This window comes from Neolamprologus multifasciatus, chromosome 7, assembly GCF_963576455.1.
Source record: "Neolamprologus multifasciatus chromosome 7, fNeoMul1.2, whole genome shotgun sequence".
NCBI classification, from domain to species: Eukaryota; Metazoa; Chordata; class Actinopteri; order Cichliformes; family Cichlidae; genus Neolamprologus; species Neolamprologus multifasciatus.
Genome location: NC_140445.1, coordinates 57,442,619 through 57,464,435, shown reverse-complemented (window position 1 = coordinate 57,464,435; position 21,817 = coordinate 57,442,619). Strand labels below are relative to the sequence as shown.

The window sequence follows — 21,817 nt, the reverse complement described above, 5'->3', positions numbered from 1 at the left end:
CATTACACACGAAACAGCAATAGAATGCTTACCTTGCAAAAAAGCTAATCTCATTTTATAAGGAATGCTATTACTTCAAAATGTACACCTATGAAGACATTTCCTATCACATCCAAGCTCCATTAATGGACAGCTAAAGAGGAAAAAAGCCATAAGCTGCCAATACATTAAGCACTGTGTCTGTACTAACAACCTAGCAGACCAAATCACAGCAATGCGCCTGCCTCTGCAGAGTCAGGGAGAGCTGCTCTCATATAGGACAGAGGGGGAGTTTATAACACACATATTCTGTGAAACACCACAAATTTTTAATTGCTTCATCTATGGTTTAATGTATTAGACGCATACTACATATACTGTTTAGTGTATATACATTTAGAATATCATAATTATGCTAATACAGTGGTCATATATGCATAACAATGCCCATGTAATTCATAAACTAGTAACACAGTTACTTTGTTTTTTTCTCTTTCATTTTACTTGTGAAACTGAGCTTTTAAAATACCCCTCTTGTTTGTATATTTTGTCCCACTAAATTGTATAATTATTGCTTGTAAATTCCCAGAACTACCACTGAAGACTGATAGCGTACATCTACTGCAAATAGAGCATGCAAGGAAGTGTTTATATTCAGAAAGTGTAGGCAGCAGTAACACTGCAAGATGAATATGATAAACTGCATGAGCGTGTTTTGTTTCTAACTAAGAAATATTAATTGAAAACAAAATTACAGCCAGTGAGAACACATTAACATAATCTTTGATAAATAACGCCATAAAAAATGGGGAAAAAATGCTAGACTTAGAGGAAAACTGATACTGATGCATTCAGTTTGCCTGACAGTGAGATGTTTTTGTTCAGTGAGTCGTGATTCAGTCAGGAGGATGATAATCCTATTTGTTACCAACAGTAACAAATAATACCTCATCAGCAGAGTGCATGATGCTGATAATTGTGTTAAACACAAAATGATTTGAGTCTCAGTTTCGTGCAATCTGATGCGAGTTCAGCATCAGTGATGTTTACCTTTGAAGTTGATCAAACACTAACTACCAGGAGGTTCATCTAAAACCCATATTTGCTGAGAACAATTCATCAAGAATACAGAATATCTGCTGAAAAACCTTTTAGGTCTAAAGGTTAGGGTTAGCGCAAGTATTCTAATATAATCCCAACATGTCCTTCCATGCTCCATATTCTTCTCTGTCTTGCTTACAAGATGTAATCACAGGTAAGGTGGAAGATGCTCTTCTTGCCTGTGCATGCTAATCAGCAATTTCATGTCACTACCAAGGCCATTCAGAGGATAAATTAATAATCATAAACTTCTGCTCTTCCTGTTTGTTTGATCATCTTGTAGACCCATTACAATATGGTCTGATGGGAGGCAGCTGATTATCTTTATAACTAAAGTATACTAAAATGAATACAATTTTTCCTGTGTATAAATACCTGTGTCATTTGTCATTTTCAAGGAGATGAAATCGCAAGTAGTCATAAGCAATCTTAACTTTAGTTCGAAGATGGATATAAAATCAGATACATTTTACAATCATTGATTACAGGAGATGTTTACAGTTGTAATATTTCTGATATTCTATTAGTCAGCATCAATTTATTAGTTACCCTCTGTGGATTGTCTTTAGTGAAGATAACTGCAAACTGAAATTAAAACATATTCACAACACAGAGGTTGTGACAAAGCTACTTGCCGACAATCTAATATGGTTCACGCCATCTTCAGGTAATAGTATTACACTGGTCTGAATCGTATTAATTTATCTTTTTCAACCAAAGTGATGAATGCATGTACTGACAAATTGCAGGAGGAATGTAAACAAAGCAACTCACTTTTGCATTGCGTGTTAAATGGTGGACAAGGCAGCTGTGATAAACAAGTACACCCCTCACTGCACCAGTCTAGAATCTGATAAGTCATTTAACCTCCTAATGCAAAATCTGACAGCAAGGCAGAAAAAAAAGCACTTCCGTCAACAAAAAAGGCCCTTCACATCCCCCACTAGCGCCAGTCACTGCTTCAGAGTCGTGCATCAGAGCCACAGGGCTTGGAAAGTTGCCATCGTTCTTTTGTTTAATTAAATCTATTTTATGAGCAAAGAGCAGGAGCTTATAGCAGAGAGCTGTGGGAGAGACTGCTCCACACGATTAGCCTCTGAGCTGGATTATCAGACCTCGACAATGACAGCAGTAAGGGAAAATAGGCTCTTGACACACAGGTATGCTGCATTAAGCTAGATCTGCTGAGCTTATGAAATCATTTCCCTGTTCAAATCATTTAAACAAAAAGATAAATAAATTATATATGTCATTCAAAATGTGAGATGTTAAAATACTGTTACTGTTATTTATGTATGTTAAATAAAAACATTTACCAGATCTCTTCTGATAACTCTCAATGGATCCTCGGTACTCTTAGGTCGTGGTAGTGTTTGGGATGAAAGGTGACTGGTTCAGCAAAGACACATTAATCAAAGTGCTCCAAAGACCAAAAATGTTTTAGTCTTGCATTTTTAGACGAATGAAACAATTTTTTTATATTGTTTTAATAATGAATATTATTTGTCACTTCTTAGACACCTATCATAACTTATCGTGGTGGTGCTGAAATGTATCTTAACATAGCTAGATTCAAGGACTCACTATTTCTCAGCCTTTCTTCTGTGCTTTCCTGCTGATGTGTCGGATCTAGTAAGGCTCTTATTGATTTTCTGGCAAGCACCTTTAGCAAAGGCTGTAGCTTGCTAATATACTTGGCTTCCAGCAGCCCCCACAGAGCAGGGTTTCTCATAAATCACGCCCTCTGATAATACAGAATGTTGACCTACTAATCTGTAATAACCACAGTGACTCACTCTAAAGACAATGAAATATGCCCATGCTTTTTCCATTGTGACAACTGGTGCATCAGCAAAGTTTCATTTGATGGCAGAGTGCAGTGGGGATAAAGACTGTTGTGGGGCCAGTGGTAAGAGGGTGTGCCAGCATTAGAAGGAAATGTTACAAACTAAAGCTATAAGCTACAAACACAAATAGATGAATAGAATAATATTTTTTAAAGCAATGAATAAATGCAGGCACAGAATTACTGATACAGAAACATCAGTGTTTCCAAATTCCAAATATATTTTCTATGATTCTTGTTTATAGAAAAGAATCACTGTCAGTACAGGAGAGAGAACGCATCTTGAGATGATGTGGAATTTACAAGCAATTCATTCATGTTACTTATTATTCATTTCTATATTTATATTTAGATACTTTAAGCATTAATACAATTTTTATTTATTAACTAACTCTGAAAAATGAAGTAATAACAGGGTATGTAGGTACAATTTTGAGTATTTGCTTTGTAACATAGCACCAAGGAGTTAAACTCCCTCTGTATTTTGTAAACCAAGCCTTTCCTGTTCGGTGTTTTCATAGCTACTTTTACAAATTTAGTGCAAGTCCTTCCCTATAATTTGCAAGCCAGAGCAAAAAATAAATAAATGCTTACATCTGCTCTCTGTTTCACTGTGTGTTAGTGAATAACATACTAGCTAACACAATAGTAAACAACATCATCAGTTTACCTGCTCTAACATATCATGGCTGCTCACTGAGAGTTGGTGGATGGTTTTTTTTCTAATAGTTGGTCTTCTGATTGTCAATGAAATGCAAAAGAAATGTGAAGGTGCAACTGAGATGCATTTACTTTGCAATGTGACATTCAGTGACTAATTCAATACGCCCACCAGCGATTACTCTCGACACCTGACATAAACCAGAAACAGCCATCACGCCTCCAGAAGTTTAAATTTCCATTTAAGTTCAAATTTAAGTGAAGACCATTTTTTGATGGTTGCCAAGGGTGGCACATGCACTCCAACGGTGGCCTTCTTTGATAAATGTTGGATCTTGTGACTAATTTCCATTGCTTCAACTTTCATGAATTTAAACTGGGAAATTCTTAAAGAACATTCAACAGCTTCAGCGTTTACAGACTTGTTGTTGTCACCTCTTTAATGCTGGACCGCATCATTAAGCTGATGCATGTGAGATTTTCATACATGAAGTTATGCTCACATAGCGGTGACTGTAGCTCAGGTAGAGCAGATTAGCTACTGATTGGAAGGTTGGTGGTTTGATCCTTGGCTTCCCCAGCCTGCATGTCAAATATTCTTGGGCAAGAACCAAATTGCCTTCTGATCGGAGTGTGAATGTAGTGTGTGTGTAGATTAGTTTGCACTTGAGTTTAGTTTAGAAGTGCTTGTGTGAATGGGTGAATGAGGCATGTTGTATACAGTGCGTTGAGTACTCCGGGAGAGTAGAAAAGTGCTATATAACAGCGGTCACCAACCTTTTTTGTGCCACGGACCGGTTTATGCCCGACAATATTTTCACGGACCGGCCTTTAGGGTGTTGCGGATAAATACAACAAAATAAAACTAGTACCGGTACCGAAAAAAAAGAAGATTTATTCATAATACACGTGAAAAGACCCAGGAAAACCGAGCTAACGATAAACACGATAACAAAATAACGCTGAAAACCGATAAAAACCCTGAAAACCATACATTTCACACCTGAGCCTCAACTCTCGCGGCCCGGTACGAAACGACTCACGGACCGGTACCAGTCCGAGGCCCGGGGGTTGGGGACCGCTGCTGTATAAGAATCAGACCATTTACCATAATATTGAACTACCCCCCAAAAAATAATAATTTAAAAAACATTAATTAGCCTGCCGACTGATTACTTTTTAACACCATAAAATTGGGAAATCATGCAAAAATAGCTAAATATCACACAGCTCTTTCTAGAGTGATTTATTTTTTTCTTGCTATTAACTGAAATGTACCAACTTAACATAGCAATGTCAAGGTACTCCTCTGTACCTTAACAATACTGTCTTACCTTGAGGCAACTACTGGATCTCATAGTAAACCAATTTAAATGGACAGTAATAATGTGGGGCTTTTGTACTGGAAAAGCTGAACAAATATTCTATTTTAAACCAGTGGTAACACAAAATAGAGGAATCATCATTCATACTGTCACAGCTGTCACACTCTAAGCTTTAGCTAGCAAAGCACAACACACGTGTGCCCTACTTGTCAGACAACAGTCACTCCCAGGCTTTTGATGGCATCAGCTGAAGCAGAACAAGCAAATGGAAAAAAATGAATAGACTTGCTGATAGCACTCACTTTGCCTCCTCTTCTTTCAAACATTACTTTTTGATATTTTGAAAGGGGGCTAAAAAAAAACCCAGATAGTAAACTGGTGAACACACCCATTTTGGACAAAGCAGGTCATAGGACAGCAGCAAATATGGCATCCTATCATCCTATCCAGTCATACTGAAGCTTTTTCTGTTTTCATCACATATTTAGAAAAAAACACCCACAGCAGCAAACTCTGACTCAGCCCCCAGAACACAATCCAAATTCAAGCTCCAGGTTATTACCATTTTGTTGTGTCAATGAAAAAAGTGACAAGTGTCAATTGCATAAATGGCACATGTCATTCTAGGTTATCTGTCACTGGAAAAATGAAAGAAAAAAAAGATTCAGGTCTGAGTGTGCCAGAACAAATTACAGCATCAACTCTTAAATCCACATCTCAGGAGATTAAAAAAAGTGGCGTGGTATTTGTTCACTTAAATTATAGTAAAGTCTAGGATTTCACAAAGAACGAGCAGACAGCACTGCACATTTCATTCAGCTACACGTTGTATGTGCGTGGGTAAGTCACAATGCAGGTACACATGTACATTCATGTCACCAAAACGAAGAGGAAATTGTTGAATTACATGGAGCCACTGCTGCGTGTGAGAGCAGATGGCCTGACAAGAAATGTCTGCTCTTCTAATGTACTGCACTGTTTTACTGGACTTAATCTGTTTCAACTCTACTTATTGGCATATCACAGGGCTTTGCCATCTCAAATCTCTCATGGGGGATGGAGATTCCCTCGACCCGGGTCTCCTATGGCAGTAGATCCCATCTCGCTAATGCGGTTGCACAACCGTCAATCACTTTAATACATTTTCAGTGCTCCTGGCCAGCTGAAGCACTCTGCTCATGAGCAGTTATGTAATAACCCTGGCATCTTCCGTGGAGAGAGAACCACAGCAGTTAGAGTGTAGTTTTGGTATGCTTTGTTTTACATTGTAATTATTCCAAACACTAAGAAATAATAAACTGAATGGACACAGACAGCTCTTCAAAATCAAAGTCTGAAAATACATATAAATTGAAGTTCTCATCAGATTCTAGCTGCTGTGGCACCTTCATCTAATATTCTACTACACTTGTATTTTATTTTCTTTGTCAAGAAAATCAAACAACAGAGCAAAACGCTGCCTCGGGTGTGCTCTATTTTCAGAAGGAATAAAAGGCTTTATGACAGTCAGTCTATGTTTTTTCCATCCTTTGCAACAGAAAGGAATATTCCTCAGAGTAAAAATGTGCTAAAATATGTTGGTGCAGCCTGAACACTCCAAACCAATATTTAATAGCACAAGAAACACCACATAAACAGAAAGTGTAGTAAGGATACAAACTTACTGTACTGATAAATCGCAGCATTAGGACTACCAAACACTTGTAAAGTCACTAACATGCTCATTAACATGTCTCAGATGCATTGACCAAAACTTTTGTACTGGAACAATTTGTTTTATAGAAGAAGCCGCTGAAATAAACTATGTTGAAAAGTGTGCAAATGGAGCAACATGGCCACTTCACTATCACTCTGTGGTGCTCTTACTCATGTTTGGCTCCCCAATGGAAACACTGAATATTAAAATAAGGTGCTTTTGTCACATTAATGCAAAAAGACATGATCATGATAATAATCACTCCTGCCAGTTGAACACAAGGCATATCAGCTGATGAAAAAACTCCCCTTTTTTCTGTAAATTGTAACTGAAACATTAATATGTGTATTCAAGAGTATTTTTTGTACTTACCACTGCTGTATGAGGCATGGGGTTAAATCCACAAAGATTGCAGACAATGTTCTTGCATTCAGTACAGGTGTTGTAATTGGGTGGCTCCTTCGTTCCCACATTGAGTTTGACCTTACAGAGCAGACAGGTAGACAGACTTTCTTTAGGAGCAACCTGAAGCACTTTGTCCTGTGCTAATGGTGTAGCCTTGGCCTGTTGAAGTGGATCAGGTGTCTGTTTTGCCGGTGGTTTACGATCCTTTACTGGGGGCATCTTAGGAGAAACCGGAGGTGTAGGTTTAGGGCTGACACTTGTTGTAGTGGACATTTTCCGTGGAGTTGGTGGTGTAACTTTAGGTTCATCCTGAACTGCCGAGGTTATCAATGTAGATGCAGAACTTAAAATTGATGAACCAAAACCAAACATCTTCCCAGTCACTGACTCAGCAGGCTTTGGAACAGTAGGTTTAGGGGCACCAAAGCCAAAGAAACCACCAGACTCCTGTTTCGCTGGTTGAGCTTTTGGTGGGGCAGGCTTGGGAGATTGGGTCAATGGCTTTGATGGCTGTTGTGGTAGTTTGCCAGCTTCTTGTTTTGCAAAACCTGACTTTACTTCTGGCTTTGTAGGTTGTGAAATCTGTCCTTGTGGGGGTTTTTCCACAAGCTTTGGCTGGCTGGCCACATCCTGAGCATGTCCTTGTGCCTTTTCCACAGAATCTTGCTGTGCTTTGTCCATCTTTTGGACTGCAGTTGGCACTGGAGCCTCACCTTTGAGAATTTCTTTTTTGGGTTGAACTATTTGGGTAGCCTCTTTTTGAACATCTGCATACTCTGCAGCTTTCTCCTTCTGAACTAATGTCGGTGTGTCCTTCTGTTCAGAGCAAGGAGGTTTAGAAACCTTGCTTGGCATGGGCTGGGGTTTCACCACAGTAGGTTCAATGGCTTCAGATACTCCAAGGGCTCTCTGCATCTGGCAGTTTAAACAAAGCCATTCCTTTACCTGGAACAAGTGTAATGGAAAGCATAAATCACTATCCAATAAATAAAAAAACAATAACAGTGTTCTGAAATCAGATGAAGGTGCAATGATTTTAAAGCACAAAGAATATCCAATGATATCAAGGTTACTGTGTGTCATTCATACAAACAAATCATGATTATTGTAAAATAAAATGTGCTTAATTTCTCAAACTGTTTTACCAGTGTAATGTAGTTTTTATTTTCTTTTAATGCAATTTTAATAAGGCATAATTATAAAAAAAATCAAACTTTTTTTTTCAAACAATAGGAACTGTGAGAGCTCCTGTATTGTTTTAAAAGCTTTCCTATAATGCCCAGCTTTGTTACTTTTTTTTTAAATTTTTGACTCAGAGTAGCGTAGCTTTTATCAATTCAATCTGATAATTCTTCTCCAAATGTAAGTTTCAAAAGTTACAGTCTCAAATTGGGGTATGCAACATGTTGTTGATGTCACTTGAAAAATAAAACATCTATATTTTAACAAATTATTTCTCAAATTTGGTGTTCAAATTTTTCCTATAATTTGTGCATTTTACTGGAGACAAATGGCAAAAATTAAGCCAATTCAGGCAATTTATTACCAATAATTTCGATTAAGTCTTTAGATTTAGATTAAATTCAGATTAACATCAGTTAAATATTCATAAAGCTGTTATGGCTGGATTGTTTTGTAAATCAAGTAATACTTGATTTAGTAGGTCTACTGGACCCACAATAATTGAGTGAGAAAAATATGAAAACTACAAAAAGGGCAACAATAAACAGAAAGTTGCATACCTTTGAATCATCTGGTACTGGATTAAAGCCACACTGATTGCAGACAGTTGTCTTGCATTCTGTGCAAGTGTTGTAGTTAGGAGGATCTGTGGAGCCCACTGTAAGTTTCACCTTACAGAGTGGGCAGACAGACTGATCTGCTTTTGAAGGACCTTGGGTGTCTACTGGCACCTTGGGGGGCTCTGATGAAACTTTGTCCACTTTGGCTTGAACTGTTGAAGGAGTCTTATCCTGCTGTGGTTTCTCCGGTTTCTTCTCTTCCGTTTTCTGGACAGGCGGTGGTTTGGTGTCCTTAGCAGGTAATGTTTTAGGAGAGGCTGGTGGTGTAGTTTTAGGAGTGACACTGGTTGTGGTGGACATTTTACGTGGTGCTGGTGGTGTAGTTTTAGGAGTGACACTGGCTGTGGTGGACATTTTACGTGGCGTTGGTGGTGTAGTTTTAGGAGTGACACTGGCTGTGGTGGACATTTTACGTGGCGTTGGTGGTGTAGTTTTAGGCTCATCTTGAACAGCTGATGTTATTAAATTGGATGCAGAGCTTAAGAACGATGACCCAAAGCCAAACATCTTTCCTGTCACTGACTCAGCAGATTTTGCAGCAGCAGGCTGTGTTTTAGGACTGCCAAAACCAAAAAAGCCTCCTGATTCCTGTTTTGCAGGCTGAACAGGTGATGGAGCAGATTTAGCTGGAGGGGTCGCAGCTTTTGGAGGCTGTTGTGGGGGTGGCTTTCTTGCTTCTTGGTCTGATGGAAGAGCAGACTTAGCCAAAGAAGATGCAGCTTTTGGAGGCTGTTGAAGGGGTGCCTTTTCTGTCTTTGAATCAGGGGGAGCGGCAGGCTGAATTTTTGGAGTTTGTTGCTGGGGTGTGTCTGGCTGTCCCTTGGGAGTCTCTGCAGAAGGCTTTTGCGAAACATCAGTCTTTATGATAGTGGATGAAATCGTTTTGTCAGGCAATGAAGCAGCTTTTGGAGCAACCTCCTTAGTTAGGTCAATATTGACAGGGGAGACAGTTTCTTTGGCTGCAGGAATGCTAACAAGGTCACCTTTGGGTACATCTGGCTTAGAAACATCTTTCTTAGAAGCTGTCAAGATGTCTGTCTTCTGTGTGCTGGCAGGGACCTCTTTGCTTGGTGAAGGTTGTGGTTTTATCATTGGTAGGCCTGGAGGTTCAGAGGCTCCAAGTGCTCTCTGCATCTGGCAGTTGAGACATAGCCATTCCTTTACCTGTATGAAAAACACACATGAGCTCTGTCAATCTCTCTCTCACAAGCAAATTCAAACCAATACTAGAACTATGTCTAAATAGGCATTAATAAAAAATTTAATTACCTCTGTTACATTTGGCATAGGACTAAATCCACACTTGTTGCACACAGTGGTCTTGCAGTCAGTGCAGGTGTTGTAGTTTGGAACATTTTTGGAGTCCATGTTGAGTTCTGTTTTACAGAGTGGACAAGTAGAGTGAGCCCCTTTGGGACCAGCTTCTGGTTTTGCAGACTCTATTGGTGTTTTATCCACTGTTGTCTGCTCTGATAGAGGAGCCTTGACTGGCTGAGGTTGCTTCTTTTCCAGTTGTGGTTTCTGAGCAACAACTTGGTGTGATTCTTTGCTTAGGGGTTGTTTTTCCTGTATTTGATCAGAGGATATAATCAGTTGTTCAGCTGTTTTCTGAAGTGTTTCAACTTTATCCTTTTCCTTTTCTGAATCTTCTTTAGGTAGAGGAAAACTTGGTGTGAGATCACTTTTCTTCTTAGCTGAAGTTTTAGCATTAGTGGTAACAGGTGCACCTTGGGAAGGCAGTTGTCTTTCTTCGCTTGGAGGTGCAGTGATAGCTTGAACATCCTTGGCAGGCAGTGAACTAACTTTCTCCTCTTTTGCTTCAGCTGAAACAGTAGCTGGGGTGTCTTTTGCAGGTGGAACGATATCTGGAGTTCGATGTACGATATCCATTTTCTCTGCTGGTGCCTCTGGTTTTGGACTTTCTTTCTGCTTTTTCTCTAATACGTCTGTTTTTTGTGTGGGAATAATATCTTTCGTTTTAGTCTCAGAGACATCTTTTTGCTCAGCGGCAGGTGCGGATGCTTTGCTGGGTGATGCCTGAGGTTTCATCAGTGGAGGCTGTACTGATTCAGCTGCTGTGAGGGCTCGTTGCATCTGGCAAGTCAGACACAACCACTCCTTCATCTGCAAGGAAAAGCATATTATTTTGAGTAAGTGTGTCTTTAACAACTAAATTTTTAAAATAAAAGCATAAATCACCACAGTTAAGAAAACATAACGCATATATTATACATAACATATATTTTAATAACTACATTTTTGGTTTATTTACCTCTGTTTCATTTGGTGTTGGGTTAAATCCACACTGGTTACAGACAGTTTTCTTGCATTCAGTACAGACATTGTAGTTAGGCAGATCCTTAGACCCTATGTTGAGCCCAGCCTTACAAAGTGGACAGGTGGACGGGCCTTGTTTGACGGTGGTTTGTGAGGCTTCACCTGTTTTTGGAGGTTCTGATGGAGCCTTGTCAACTTTGGCTGAGACTAATGGTGGTGTCTGGATCAGCTGGGGTTGTTCAGCCTTTGTTTTCTCCTGGGTAGCAGGGGATTTGATCTCTTTTGCAGGGGATAACTTGGGAGAAACTGGTGGAGTCTTAGGCTGGTCCTGAACAGCTGAGGTAATCAAAGTGGACGCAGAACTGAAAATAGAAGAACCAAAGCCAAACATTTTCCCTGTCACAGACTCTGCCTGCTTTTCAGCATCAGGTTGAGATTTACCACTGCCAAATCCAAGGAAGCCTCCCGATTCTTTTCGTGGCGGTGGAGTGGCATTACTCAGCTTACGTTCAGGCTGCCTGATTTGGTCTGGTGATTTGTTAGGAGCTGATGTTTTCTGGGGCTTCTGTTGTATTTTCTGAGAAGAAACCGGGCTGGCCTGTTTGTGAACCTCTGGCTTGACATTAGTCTCAGATGTAGCAGGCTGTGCCGTTACGGATAGTTTCCTCTGAGGTGACTGCTGTGCTGATGACACCCTCTTTTCAGGTTCAGCTGGGCTGGTGACATCTTTCTTTTGGGGTTTTGCAGGTGTCTGAGCATTCACTGAAATTACTGATGGAGGCTCTGTTACTCCTAGAGCCCGCTGCATCTGGCAGGTAAGACATAACCACTCCTTTGCCTGAAAGAAAAATTAAATAAAATTAAAAATTATATACACACACAAACACATACTGTTAGGTTATCTATTTACAAATACTGATTGTTTGATCATTATCAAGCTAGTTATTCTTAGTTTAGTTTACTTTTCCAATGCTGTAATACATCTAGTAATACATAGTATTTTTTCATTATTTAATATTCCTGAATCCTGGATGACTATTCCTTGAAATCCTGAAATCTAGGTCAACAAGAGACATTTCAAAAGTATAAGTCTGCTGATATTAGTTAAATACAAAGTGTCAATAATAACATGTTTTATTTTCTTCTTAGTCTTACCCCAGTTCCGTCTGGCATAGGGTTAAATCCACACTGGTTGCACACAGTGTTTTTGCATTCAGTGCAGGTATTGTAGTTGGGCAGATCCTTGGAACCAGTGTTAAGTTTGACCTTACAGAGTGGGCAGGTAGACTGATCTGGTTTGACAGCTGCTTGGGAAGCTGCTGCCGTTGGAGTTTCTAATGGCATCTGTCTTGATGCTGGTGTTTTGGTCTGCAGGGATGGCTCAGTTAACTTCTGCTGCTCCATCTTCTGGGAAGCAGGGGGCTTCATCTCTTCTGCTTTTGACTGGATTGATGGTGGACCCTTTATCTGCTCTGGTTGATCAGATTTTGTCTCCTGTTCTGGTTTCTTTACAGTGGAAGATTTGGTTTCCCTTGCAGGAGACATCTTAGGTGAAACTGGTGGAGTTGTTTTTGGCTGGTCCCGAACTGCTGAGGTTATCAAAGTAGATGCAGAACTGAAGATTGAAGAACTAAAGCCTAACATTTTTCCACTCACTGACTCTGCAGACTTTGCAGCTTCAGGTTGAGGCTTAGGACCAGCAAAGCCAAAGAAGCCTCCTGACTCTTGCTGTGTTGCTGCTGTGGCATTAGTTTGCTTACGTCCAGGTTGGGTTGCCTGATCTGGGACTTTTTCAGGAGCTGTTTTCGCTTTTTCTTCCGATGTTTTACGTTCAGGTGCTGGGCTAGCCTGTTTCACAGATGTTGTTGATTGTTTTCTTTGTGGGGAGACTGCTTCTGATGTTTGCTTTTGTACAGCTGTGTCTGGACTGTCCTTTGTTTGAGGAGTAGTCAGTTTGGAAGATTCCTTCAACTGGACTGTAGCAGGTAAAGAAACTTTATTGGGTGACATTTGTGACTTTAGTGATGGAGGTCCAGTAAGCTCAGAAGCTCCTACTGCTCTTTTCATCTGACAATTAAGACACAGCCACTCTTTTACCTAAAATATAATAGACACTTGGTTAAGTGATGCTTTATAACTACAGATTATATCATCAAATGTATACATTATGCATCAAAACAAATTCATCAAACCTCTACTTGCTTACTACTTAAATATAGTTTAATACCACAGATGACACATCTACAAATAAATTACTTTAAAAAGCAACTTTTAATGATTGAATGAATTCAAAGGGCCAGTACCAAAGATGAAGGTCACCTACACAGTATCTGGCCCAAAGTGAAATAGGATTATTATATTACCTCTGCTCCTGAGATAGAGCATTAGATAATAGCTTGAAAAATGTTTTAACTTCTCTTTATAAGACATCATCACTATATATTTTAATCCTATTAGCCATTTATATTAAATTTGATAAGAATTATCATCTGATTTATTAATCATGACAAAAGGCATATTTTCAGCTCACAGTGGCATTGACTTTTGATAACTAAATTCTGAGTAGTTCAGTGTTTGGCTCAATTTTTTTTTTTTAAATCACATGGTGTGTTTAAGATGTTTTCAAGTCTGAGATGCACAGACATGCACACAGATGACCACAAAAACATGCCTGTGACTATAACTGCTGCCAGCATGGTGGTATTTGATTGTTTTGACACTACAGGCAATGTGGAAAACAGACAATATTTTTTAAATCTTGTATTCATGTACTTACCTCTCCTACTGGCATGGGATTAAATCCACATTGGTTGCAGACAATGTTCTTGCACTCAGTGCAGGTGTTATAGTTAGGTGGGTCCTTGGAGCCTATGTTAAGCTCAGCCTTACACAGTGGACAGGTTGTCTGGTCTGCATTAGGAGCCGTATGAGACACTTTTGCTACTTGTGGTAGAGCTTTATCATCTTTGCTTTGGTGGGATTCATCTGGTTTCTTCTTTTGTTCTGGCTTCTGAGGAAGAGTTTTGGGCTCCCTTGCCGGTGACATCTTGGGAGAAACTGTTGGTGTACTTTTTGGAGAACTCTTGGTTGCAGCAGACATCTTCGGCGAGACTTGTGCTGGCGCAGACATTTTTCGAGAGCTTGGTGGTGTGGTCCGTGATTCATCTTGAACTGCAGATGATATCAAAGTGGATGCTGAGCTGAAAATGGAAGATCCAAAGCCAAACATCTTTCCACTGATGGATTCTGTTGTTTTTGAAGTATCAGTTACGATTTTACCACCCAAACCTAGTGGGTTTCCAGACTCCTCTTGTGTGACTGTGGTGACCTTACTCTGTTTTAATCCCGGTTGACTTCCCTGGTCAGTTGGTTTCTCAGGGCCTGATGCAACTGAAATATCAAGAGGCTTTTTCTCACCAGGAGTTGGGCTAGGATGTCCTTCACTTTCGGGTCCATTAGCCTCCTTAGATGAAGGTGCTACTGCTGTGGACCGTGTCTTCTGAGGAGAGCCTAGTGCGGCTGTGTCCTTCTTTTGAAGTATGTAAGCCCCTGGAGTCTCCAGCTTAGGAGCTGCATCTGATTTGATTTCCTTTTTAGTTTCCACTTGATCAGTAACTATTGCTTTCTGATGTACAGCAGATGGAGAAATTTTTTTATCTCCATGGAGGTGTTTCACAGGAGGCCCTGTGGGTTCAGCTGCACTAAGAGCTCTCTGCATCTGACAGTTCAGACATAACCATTCCTTTACCTGCAAAAACAAAGTATATTTTATTAAAATATGAAGCATTTAAAATAATATTAACATAGAAATTAATGTTGTAATAACAATTCAATTACAGGTCTATAAATGTAATTTATGTCATGCATTTTATTGAAGTTTTGAAGTAAAATGAGTAATTATTGCTTCTCTTACCTCTGACACATTTGGCATTGGATTGAATCCACACTGGTTACACACAGTGTTCTTGCATTCAGTGCATTTGCTGTAGTTTGGCGGTTCCTTTGAGCCAAAGTTGAGTTTCATCTTACAGAGTGGACAGGTAGATTGGCCTGCCTTTGGAAGAGCTGGTGAAGCTGGCTCTTTCTCTACTTTGGCTTGTATCAGTGGAGAGGTCTTGGCTTCTTGAACTTGCACAGCCTTCTTCTCCTGTTCCTGCTTCTGGACAAATGGTGATTCACTCGCCTTTGAGACAGGAAGCTTAGGAGAAACTGGTGGTGTCTTTTTGGATTCATCTTGGACAGCTGAGTTTATTAAAGTCGAAGCCGAACTAAAGATGGAGGTACCAAAGCCAAACATTTTTCCACCCCGTGATTCACCAGGCTTTGTAGAATCTGGGGGAGGTGTGGAACGGCCAAATCCAAAGAAAGCTCCAGACTCCTCTTGTGTAGTGGATGTAATACTACTCTTTTTGATTTCAGTTGGATTTCTCTGTTCAGGTGGTTTCTGAGGTCCTGTCTTTTGGCTCTGCGGTGGCTTTTCTGGTTGCTCTGCTGGTTTTTTCATCTGACAGTTGAGACATAACCACACCTTCCCCTATATTAAAGCAAGGACAAATTAATTAATTAATTTTAATGCAATAGAATATTTTACTATTAAAAGATTGTAATAAGTTCATTGACAAACATTTATATATGTAATATGTATAGGTGATTGTTCAAGTCACTTTTTTTTCTTACCTCCATAACATTTGGCATAGGATCAAATCCACATTGGTTGCAGACAGTGTTTTTGCACTCAGTACAGGTGTTGTAGTTGGGAGGGTCTTTAGAACCCATATTGAGTTCCAGTTTACAGAGAGGACAAGTTGACTGGCCTGTCTTAGAAACAACAGGCAATGCAGGTGCTGTCTTGGCTGGCTCTTCAGGAGGTTTGCCTGCTTTTGTCTGTACTGATGGTGAACCTTTGTCTTTTTGTGGTTGCTCTGATGTTTTCTCCTGTACCGGTTTCTTGACAGTGGGAGACTTGGAGTCACGTGCAGAAGACATCTTAGGAGAAACTGGTGGTGTCTTTTTGGATTCATCTTGGACAGCTGAGTTTATTAAAGTCGATGCAGAACTGAAGATGGAGCTACCAAAGCCAAACATTTTTCCACCTAGTGATTCAGGGGTCTTTGCAGAATCAGGTTGAGTTGTAGAACTGCCAAAGCCAAAGAACGATCCAGATTCCCCTTGTGTCGATGCTGTACTACCCCTTTTAGATCCTGGTTGATTTATCTGATCTGTTGGCTTCTGAGGACCTGTCTTCAAGCTTTGCTGTGCATTTTTCTGACCAGAAGCTGGACTGGCCTGCCTATGACTTTCAGATCCTTTCACATCTTCAGTCTTTGCCAGCTGTTCTCCTGGCTTTTGTACTTTCCGCTGAGGTGAGCTTGATGGAGAGGGCTCCTTTAATTTAGATTCAGCAGATGTCACATTCTCTTTCTTTTGAAGTTTATCCACTGGGGGAGTTTCCTTCTTTAGGGCACTGGCTTGTGCAGTGACTTTACTCGGTGAAGCCTGTATTTTCATCATGGGAGTTCCTGGAGGTTCTGATGCTCCCAGTGCTCTCTGCATCTGACAGTTGAGACATAGCCACTCCTTCACCTACAATAGAGCAACAATATTTTAAAATTCACTCAGTCGTGCTGCGGAATACATTTTAATGTTAAGACATTTTAAAGTGACAACAATAAAAAAGATATAATGTCACAGTTATTGTTCAAATAAATTGTTATATTCGATATAATTCTTCTTAACTTACCTCCTTAACATTTGGCATAGGATTAAATCCACACTGGTTGCAGACAGTGTTTTTGCACTCAGTACAAGTATTATAGTTGGGAGGATCTTTAGAGCCCACATTAAGTTCCAGTTTACAGAGAGGGCAGGTAGACTGGCCTGCCTTGGAAACAACTGGTGGAGCTGATGTTTTCTTTGGTTGCTCTGATGATGGCTTGTCTGCTTTTGGCTGTACTGGTGGTGAGCCCTTGGCTTTCTGTAGTTCTTCTGTTTTTTTGGCCTCTTCCAGCTTCTTGACTGGAAGAGGAGATTTAGAAGTGGGGGGTTTAGAATCCTTTGCAGCAGACATCTTGGGAGAAACAGGTGGTGTACTTTTAGGTTCATCTTGAACAGCTGTGGTAATCAAAGTAGATGCAGAGTTGAAAATGGAGGAACCAAAACCAAACATTTTCCCTGTCACTGAATCTGCAGGCTTTGTAGCATCAGGCTGAGTTTTAGCACCACCAAAACCAAAGAGGCCTCCGGACTCTTGTTGTGCAGCTTTAGTGGTGCTTTCCTGCTTTCCTACAGTTTGATTCATCTGCTGCGGTTGTGTCTTCTTGTTCTCCTGAGATGATGTCTGACCAGGAGCTGGGCTGACTGCCTTTTGACTGTCTGGTTCTTTAGTCTTTGCTGGCTGTGGTGCTGATGTTGGTACTTTTCTCTGGGGAGAGCCTGGTGCATTAGTCTTCTGTGGTGTAGGCTGTGTGGGAGTAGTCTTTTTGAAAGATTTGCCCAAAGATGTATCAATTTGAGGTTCAATTCCTCCAGCAGCCCGTTTCACCTGGCAGTTTAGACATAGCCACTCCTTCCCCTTAAAAGAACAGCATAAAATACATTATAAATGTATTAATCTTAAAAACACAAACACAGTCTTATGGAAAAAAAAAAACGCAAAAAGAGAAAAGAACCATAGAAATACAAATGCGCAAAAAATGTTATCACTACAGTAAGCAAGAACTGTGTTGGTCCAAAAATCAGCTTAGGATTGGGATAGTACTTTATGGTGCTATTTGTATCACCAAATATTTACATGAGACAATGTAATGTATTTTAACTGTATCCAAATAAATTTGGTTTTCCAACTAAAAATAGTGCAGCAAAACAAAAGCTTAAAGAAGGATTAATCGCCAATAACTATTTGCTTAACTTACAAATTAAAAAGCTGAGAGCAATAATGACAGTATTATTTCAGTTTAAGGTAGTATCACAACACAGTAGGTACTTTGTCATTTACCCTCAAAGGCTTTACTTTGAGCAGTGATGTATTTTGAAAAAAACTTTAAAAGTAAATGTCTTTATCCAAAATCCAAGAACAGGAACTTGCACAGTATGAATGTGAAAAAGCAACAACACTGTTCAAGCATTACTGAGCATTTTTATTTCTTGTTTCTGTTATATAACCATATAAGAGTGGTAACATTATTGCAAGAAATAAAATGCCACTCCCTTTTACTTGAAAGGAGATCTAGGTCTAATGGAAAAGACTGCTGCTTGCAGGAGTGTGAGCCTTCCCCTGCTCAGCATGATTAAAGGATCTGACAAATAGCATTCTTAGTTTGACTCTTAGTCAAAGTATCAGACGTTCAACAGGACTGCACATGAAAACAAAAACAAACAAAAACAAAATAGCTTTCTCGGGTAACTTCTGTGTTCATAAAACTTTGTGAAAAACGCTCAAATGTAACAAAATTTTGTATATCATCTAACATGTAATGGTTCTTTGATAATAGCTCTCCAATCTATGAAATAACATAAAAAAGGATCTTAACAGCTTAAACAAGCTTAATTCTAAAGCATGCCTCAGAAGTCCAAGTAAAAGGCGCTTCTGAGAAATCTGTAAAATATTACAGCAAACAAATGCACTGACCCTTTAAAACTGCAAAATTATAAAGATATACATTTCATTTTAATTTTCCTAAGTTAGTTCAGTAAACTGCGCCTCTTACCTCATTAACGTTTGGCATGGGGTTAAAACCGCATTGATTGCAGACAACGGTTTTGCATTCAGTGCATGTGTTGTAGTTGGGAGGATCCTTCGAGCCCATGTTAAGCACTATTTTACAGAGAGGACAAGTGGATTGGCTTGTAGTAGGAGCAGTGTGGGAAGTTGCTGCTGTCTTTGGAGTGACTGGCAGGGATTTTTCTGCTTTTGCCTGTCCAGCTGGATGAACCTTTGCTTGTTGAGGTTGTTCTTGTTTCTTGTCTTGTTCTGACTTTTGAATAGAAGGCGGTTTGGTCTCCTTGGAAGATTGCATTTTAGGAGAAACCGGTGGAGTTGTTTTAGCCTCATCTTGAACAGCAGAAGCTATCAAATTAGATGCAGAACTAAAAATAGACGAACCAAAGCCAAACATCTTTCCAGTCACTGATTCTTCTGTCTTTGCAGTTTCAGTTTTAGTACCTCCAAAGCCAAATAAACCTCCTGACTGCTGCTGGGGTGCTGAGGTGGCACTGCTTTGCTTGCGTTCAGTCTGATTAGTTTGGTGTGGCTTAGGAGATCCTGATGCTCTCTGGGCCTCAGGTGTCATTTTCTGAACAGGTGCTAGACTGCCTTTTTTTTGAGCCTCCGGTCCTTTAGCAGCTTCTGCCTTTTCTGGCACTTTTGTTGATTTAGACTGGATTTTCTGCGGTGAACCTGGTGCTGATATTTCCTTTTTGACAGGCTCAGCAGCTGATGGTGTCTGTTTTTGGGGACCAGACATTTTGTTAGGTGTGGGGTTTTTCATGGGAGGTCCAGGAAGTTCAGAAGATCCTTGAGCTCTCTGTATTTGGCAGGTAAGACAAAGCCACTCGTGTGCCTGTACAAAAAAACAAAGACAAATAAATTTATTAAAAGATATGTGCACATAGATGCACATAATGTAATAAGGTGAAAGAAGAAAAAAGTACATTTCCCTAAATTATTCAAGGGACATCACAACTGAGTTTTGAAACTTTTGAAAATAAAAAATTGTAAAAACTAGTGATTCAATAATGGTACCAGATTGATTTAGCTCTACCAGTGCTAAACCCGTGTTAATTCAATACTAATTAAACACAATCTAACAGCAGTTTTCAAATACATGACATAAAATGTACAATATTTGCAATAGTACAATATTTCATCTTGTAAGAACTTTGGGGTCGCCAAGTAGCTTGCCCACTACTAGCACGGTAAGGGTTCAGTGTCCTTTGGTAAGACATTGAACCCAAAATTGTAAAACCCCTTGTGTGTGAATGTGAAAAGACATTGCAAAGTACTTTGAACAATGTACTTTGTTCAAAGTATGTGCTAATGTGCTAAAACACATTAAGTGAAATATTTCAAGTCTTTGTTGCTTTAATTGTTAGATAAAAGACAGCAATTTTGATTATAGCTTATATCTCAGGAAAATCAGAAATCTCTATCTCAGATTATAAGAATATCAATCAAAAAAGGATTTACAACACAAAATATCAAACCCCTGAAAAATATGTTCATTTATACACTCAGTACTTGATTGGAGCTCCTTGAAAACATACTATTGGATCAAAATGGACTACATAAAGAAATGTATAATGTTTATGTTTTGTTCTATAAGGACTGCACTGCTTCAGCCAAATCCGCATACTACTCTGGTTTAATCAGTTCTAATGAATGTAGCTCAAGGTCTCTCTTTTCATTGTTCAGTAAAATTACAAATCCTCCAGACACATTACCCTCCCATATGTATTCTGCTGACTTTTGTAATTCTCTTATGTCTTTTGACTCTGAAGTAGACTTCCTGTTTCCCCCACTGTCTTCCTGTCACTTATTTTCAAGCTTTCCTCTTCCCTCCATAACTGATATATCTAATCTTATTATAAAATCTAAATCATCCACCTGTCACCTTGACCATCTTCCCACTGTGTTAGTTAAAGGCTGTCTTCCCTCATTAGCTCCTCTCATAACCAGTATTATACATTCCTCGCTTAACACTGGAATCGTTCCTAAATCTCTGAAAAAGGCTTCTGTTATCCCAACTCTCAAAAAGCCTGGTGCAGACCCCCATAACTTTGATAATCTTCGCCCTATATCAAATCTCCCCTTTATTTCAAAAATTCTTGAAAAAGTTGTCGCCTCCCAGCTTCACTTACACCTCAATAACCATAATCTCTATGAACAATTTCAATCTGGTTTCCGCCCCAATCATAGCACAGAAACTGCTTTGTTAAGAATTACCAATGACCTTCTGATGGCAGCTGATTCTGGTCTCCTATCCATCCTCATCCTTCTTGATCTTAGTGCGGCGTTTGATACCATTTCTCACAATATCCTCCTGAACCGGCTAGCATCCACTGGCATTAGTCATACCGCCCTTGCCTGGTTCACCTCCTATCTCTCAGACAGCACTCAGTTTATCCAATTTAAATCCCATTCTTCAAGTCTCCATCCTGTTTCTGCTGGTGTGCTCCAGAGTTCAGTATTAGGGCCTCTTTTATTCATTATTTACATGCTCCCTCTTGGTCATATATTCCAAAAATATCATATAAATTTTCACTGTTATGCCGATGACACCCAGCTCTATATTTCTTCTACACCCTATTCATCCCTCCCACCTACCTCCCTCTCAAACTGTCTTATCAAGATTAGATCATGGTTCTCCTCCAATTTTCTTAAACTTAACAGTAATAAAAAATAAGTTTTACTTGTTGGTACAGCCTCTATCTTATCCAAATCCCACAGTTTTTCCATTAACATTGAAAGTTCTCCCACCCTTTCCTCCCCTCAGGTTAAGAGTTTGGGTGTCATACTTGATAATACTCTCTCATTCCAGTCCCACATTAATTACATAACCCGGTCTGCATATTTCCACTTACGTGATATTAACCAACTCCGCCCCTTCCTTACTTCCCATGCTGCTGCCATCCTTGTCCATAGTCTTATTACGTCCGACATTGATTACTGCAATTCCCTCTTATTTGGTGTTCCTAAAAGGTCCCTTTATAAACTCCAACTTCTTCAAAA

General features: G+C 39.6%; 1 protein-coding gene across 6 annotated transcripts in view; it reads right to left on the bottom strand.

Annotated features, from left to right (window-relative positions):
* pclob (piccolo presynaptic cytomatrix protein b) overlaps positions 1 to 21,817 on the bottom strand; it is a 63,865-nt gene that overhangs the window by 35,843 nt on the left and 6,205 nt on the right. For 5 of the 6 annotated variants that reach the window (XM_085164489.1, XM_085164492.1, XM_085164493.1 and 2 more), the window contains exons 3-12: positions 18,798 to 19,649; positions 16,832 to 17,662; positions 15,769 to 16,674; positions 15,005 to 15,625; positions 13,868 to 14,839; positions 12,247 to 13,188; positions 11,087 to 11,929; positions 10,084 to 10,938; positions 8,755 to 9,978; positions 6,980 to 7,957 (exon numbers count right to left, since the gene is read on the bottom strand). In XM_085164489.1, the coding sequence (XP_085020615.1) occupies positions 6,980 to 7,957; positions 8,755 to 9,978; positions 10,084 to 10,938; positions 11,087 to 11,929; positions 12,247 to 13,188; positions 13,868 to 14,839; positions 15,005 to 15,625; positions 15,769 to 16,674; positions 16,832 to 17,662; positions 18,798 to 19,649 (9,024 nt within the window). The remainder of the gene's footprint in view (positions 1 to 6,979; positions 7,958 to 8,754; positions 9,979 to 10,083; positions 10,939 to 11,086; positions 11,930 to 12,246; positions 13,189 to 13,867; positions 14,840 to 15,004; positions 15,626 to 15,768; positions 16,675 to 16,831; positions 17,663 to 18,797; positions 19,650 to 21,817) is intronic. The other variant, XM_085164495.1, reaches the window with a different exon arrangement.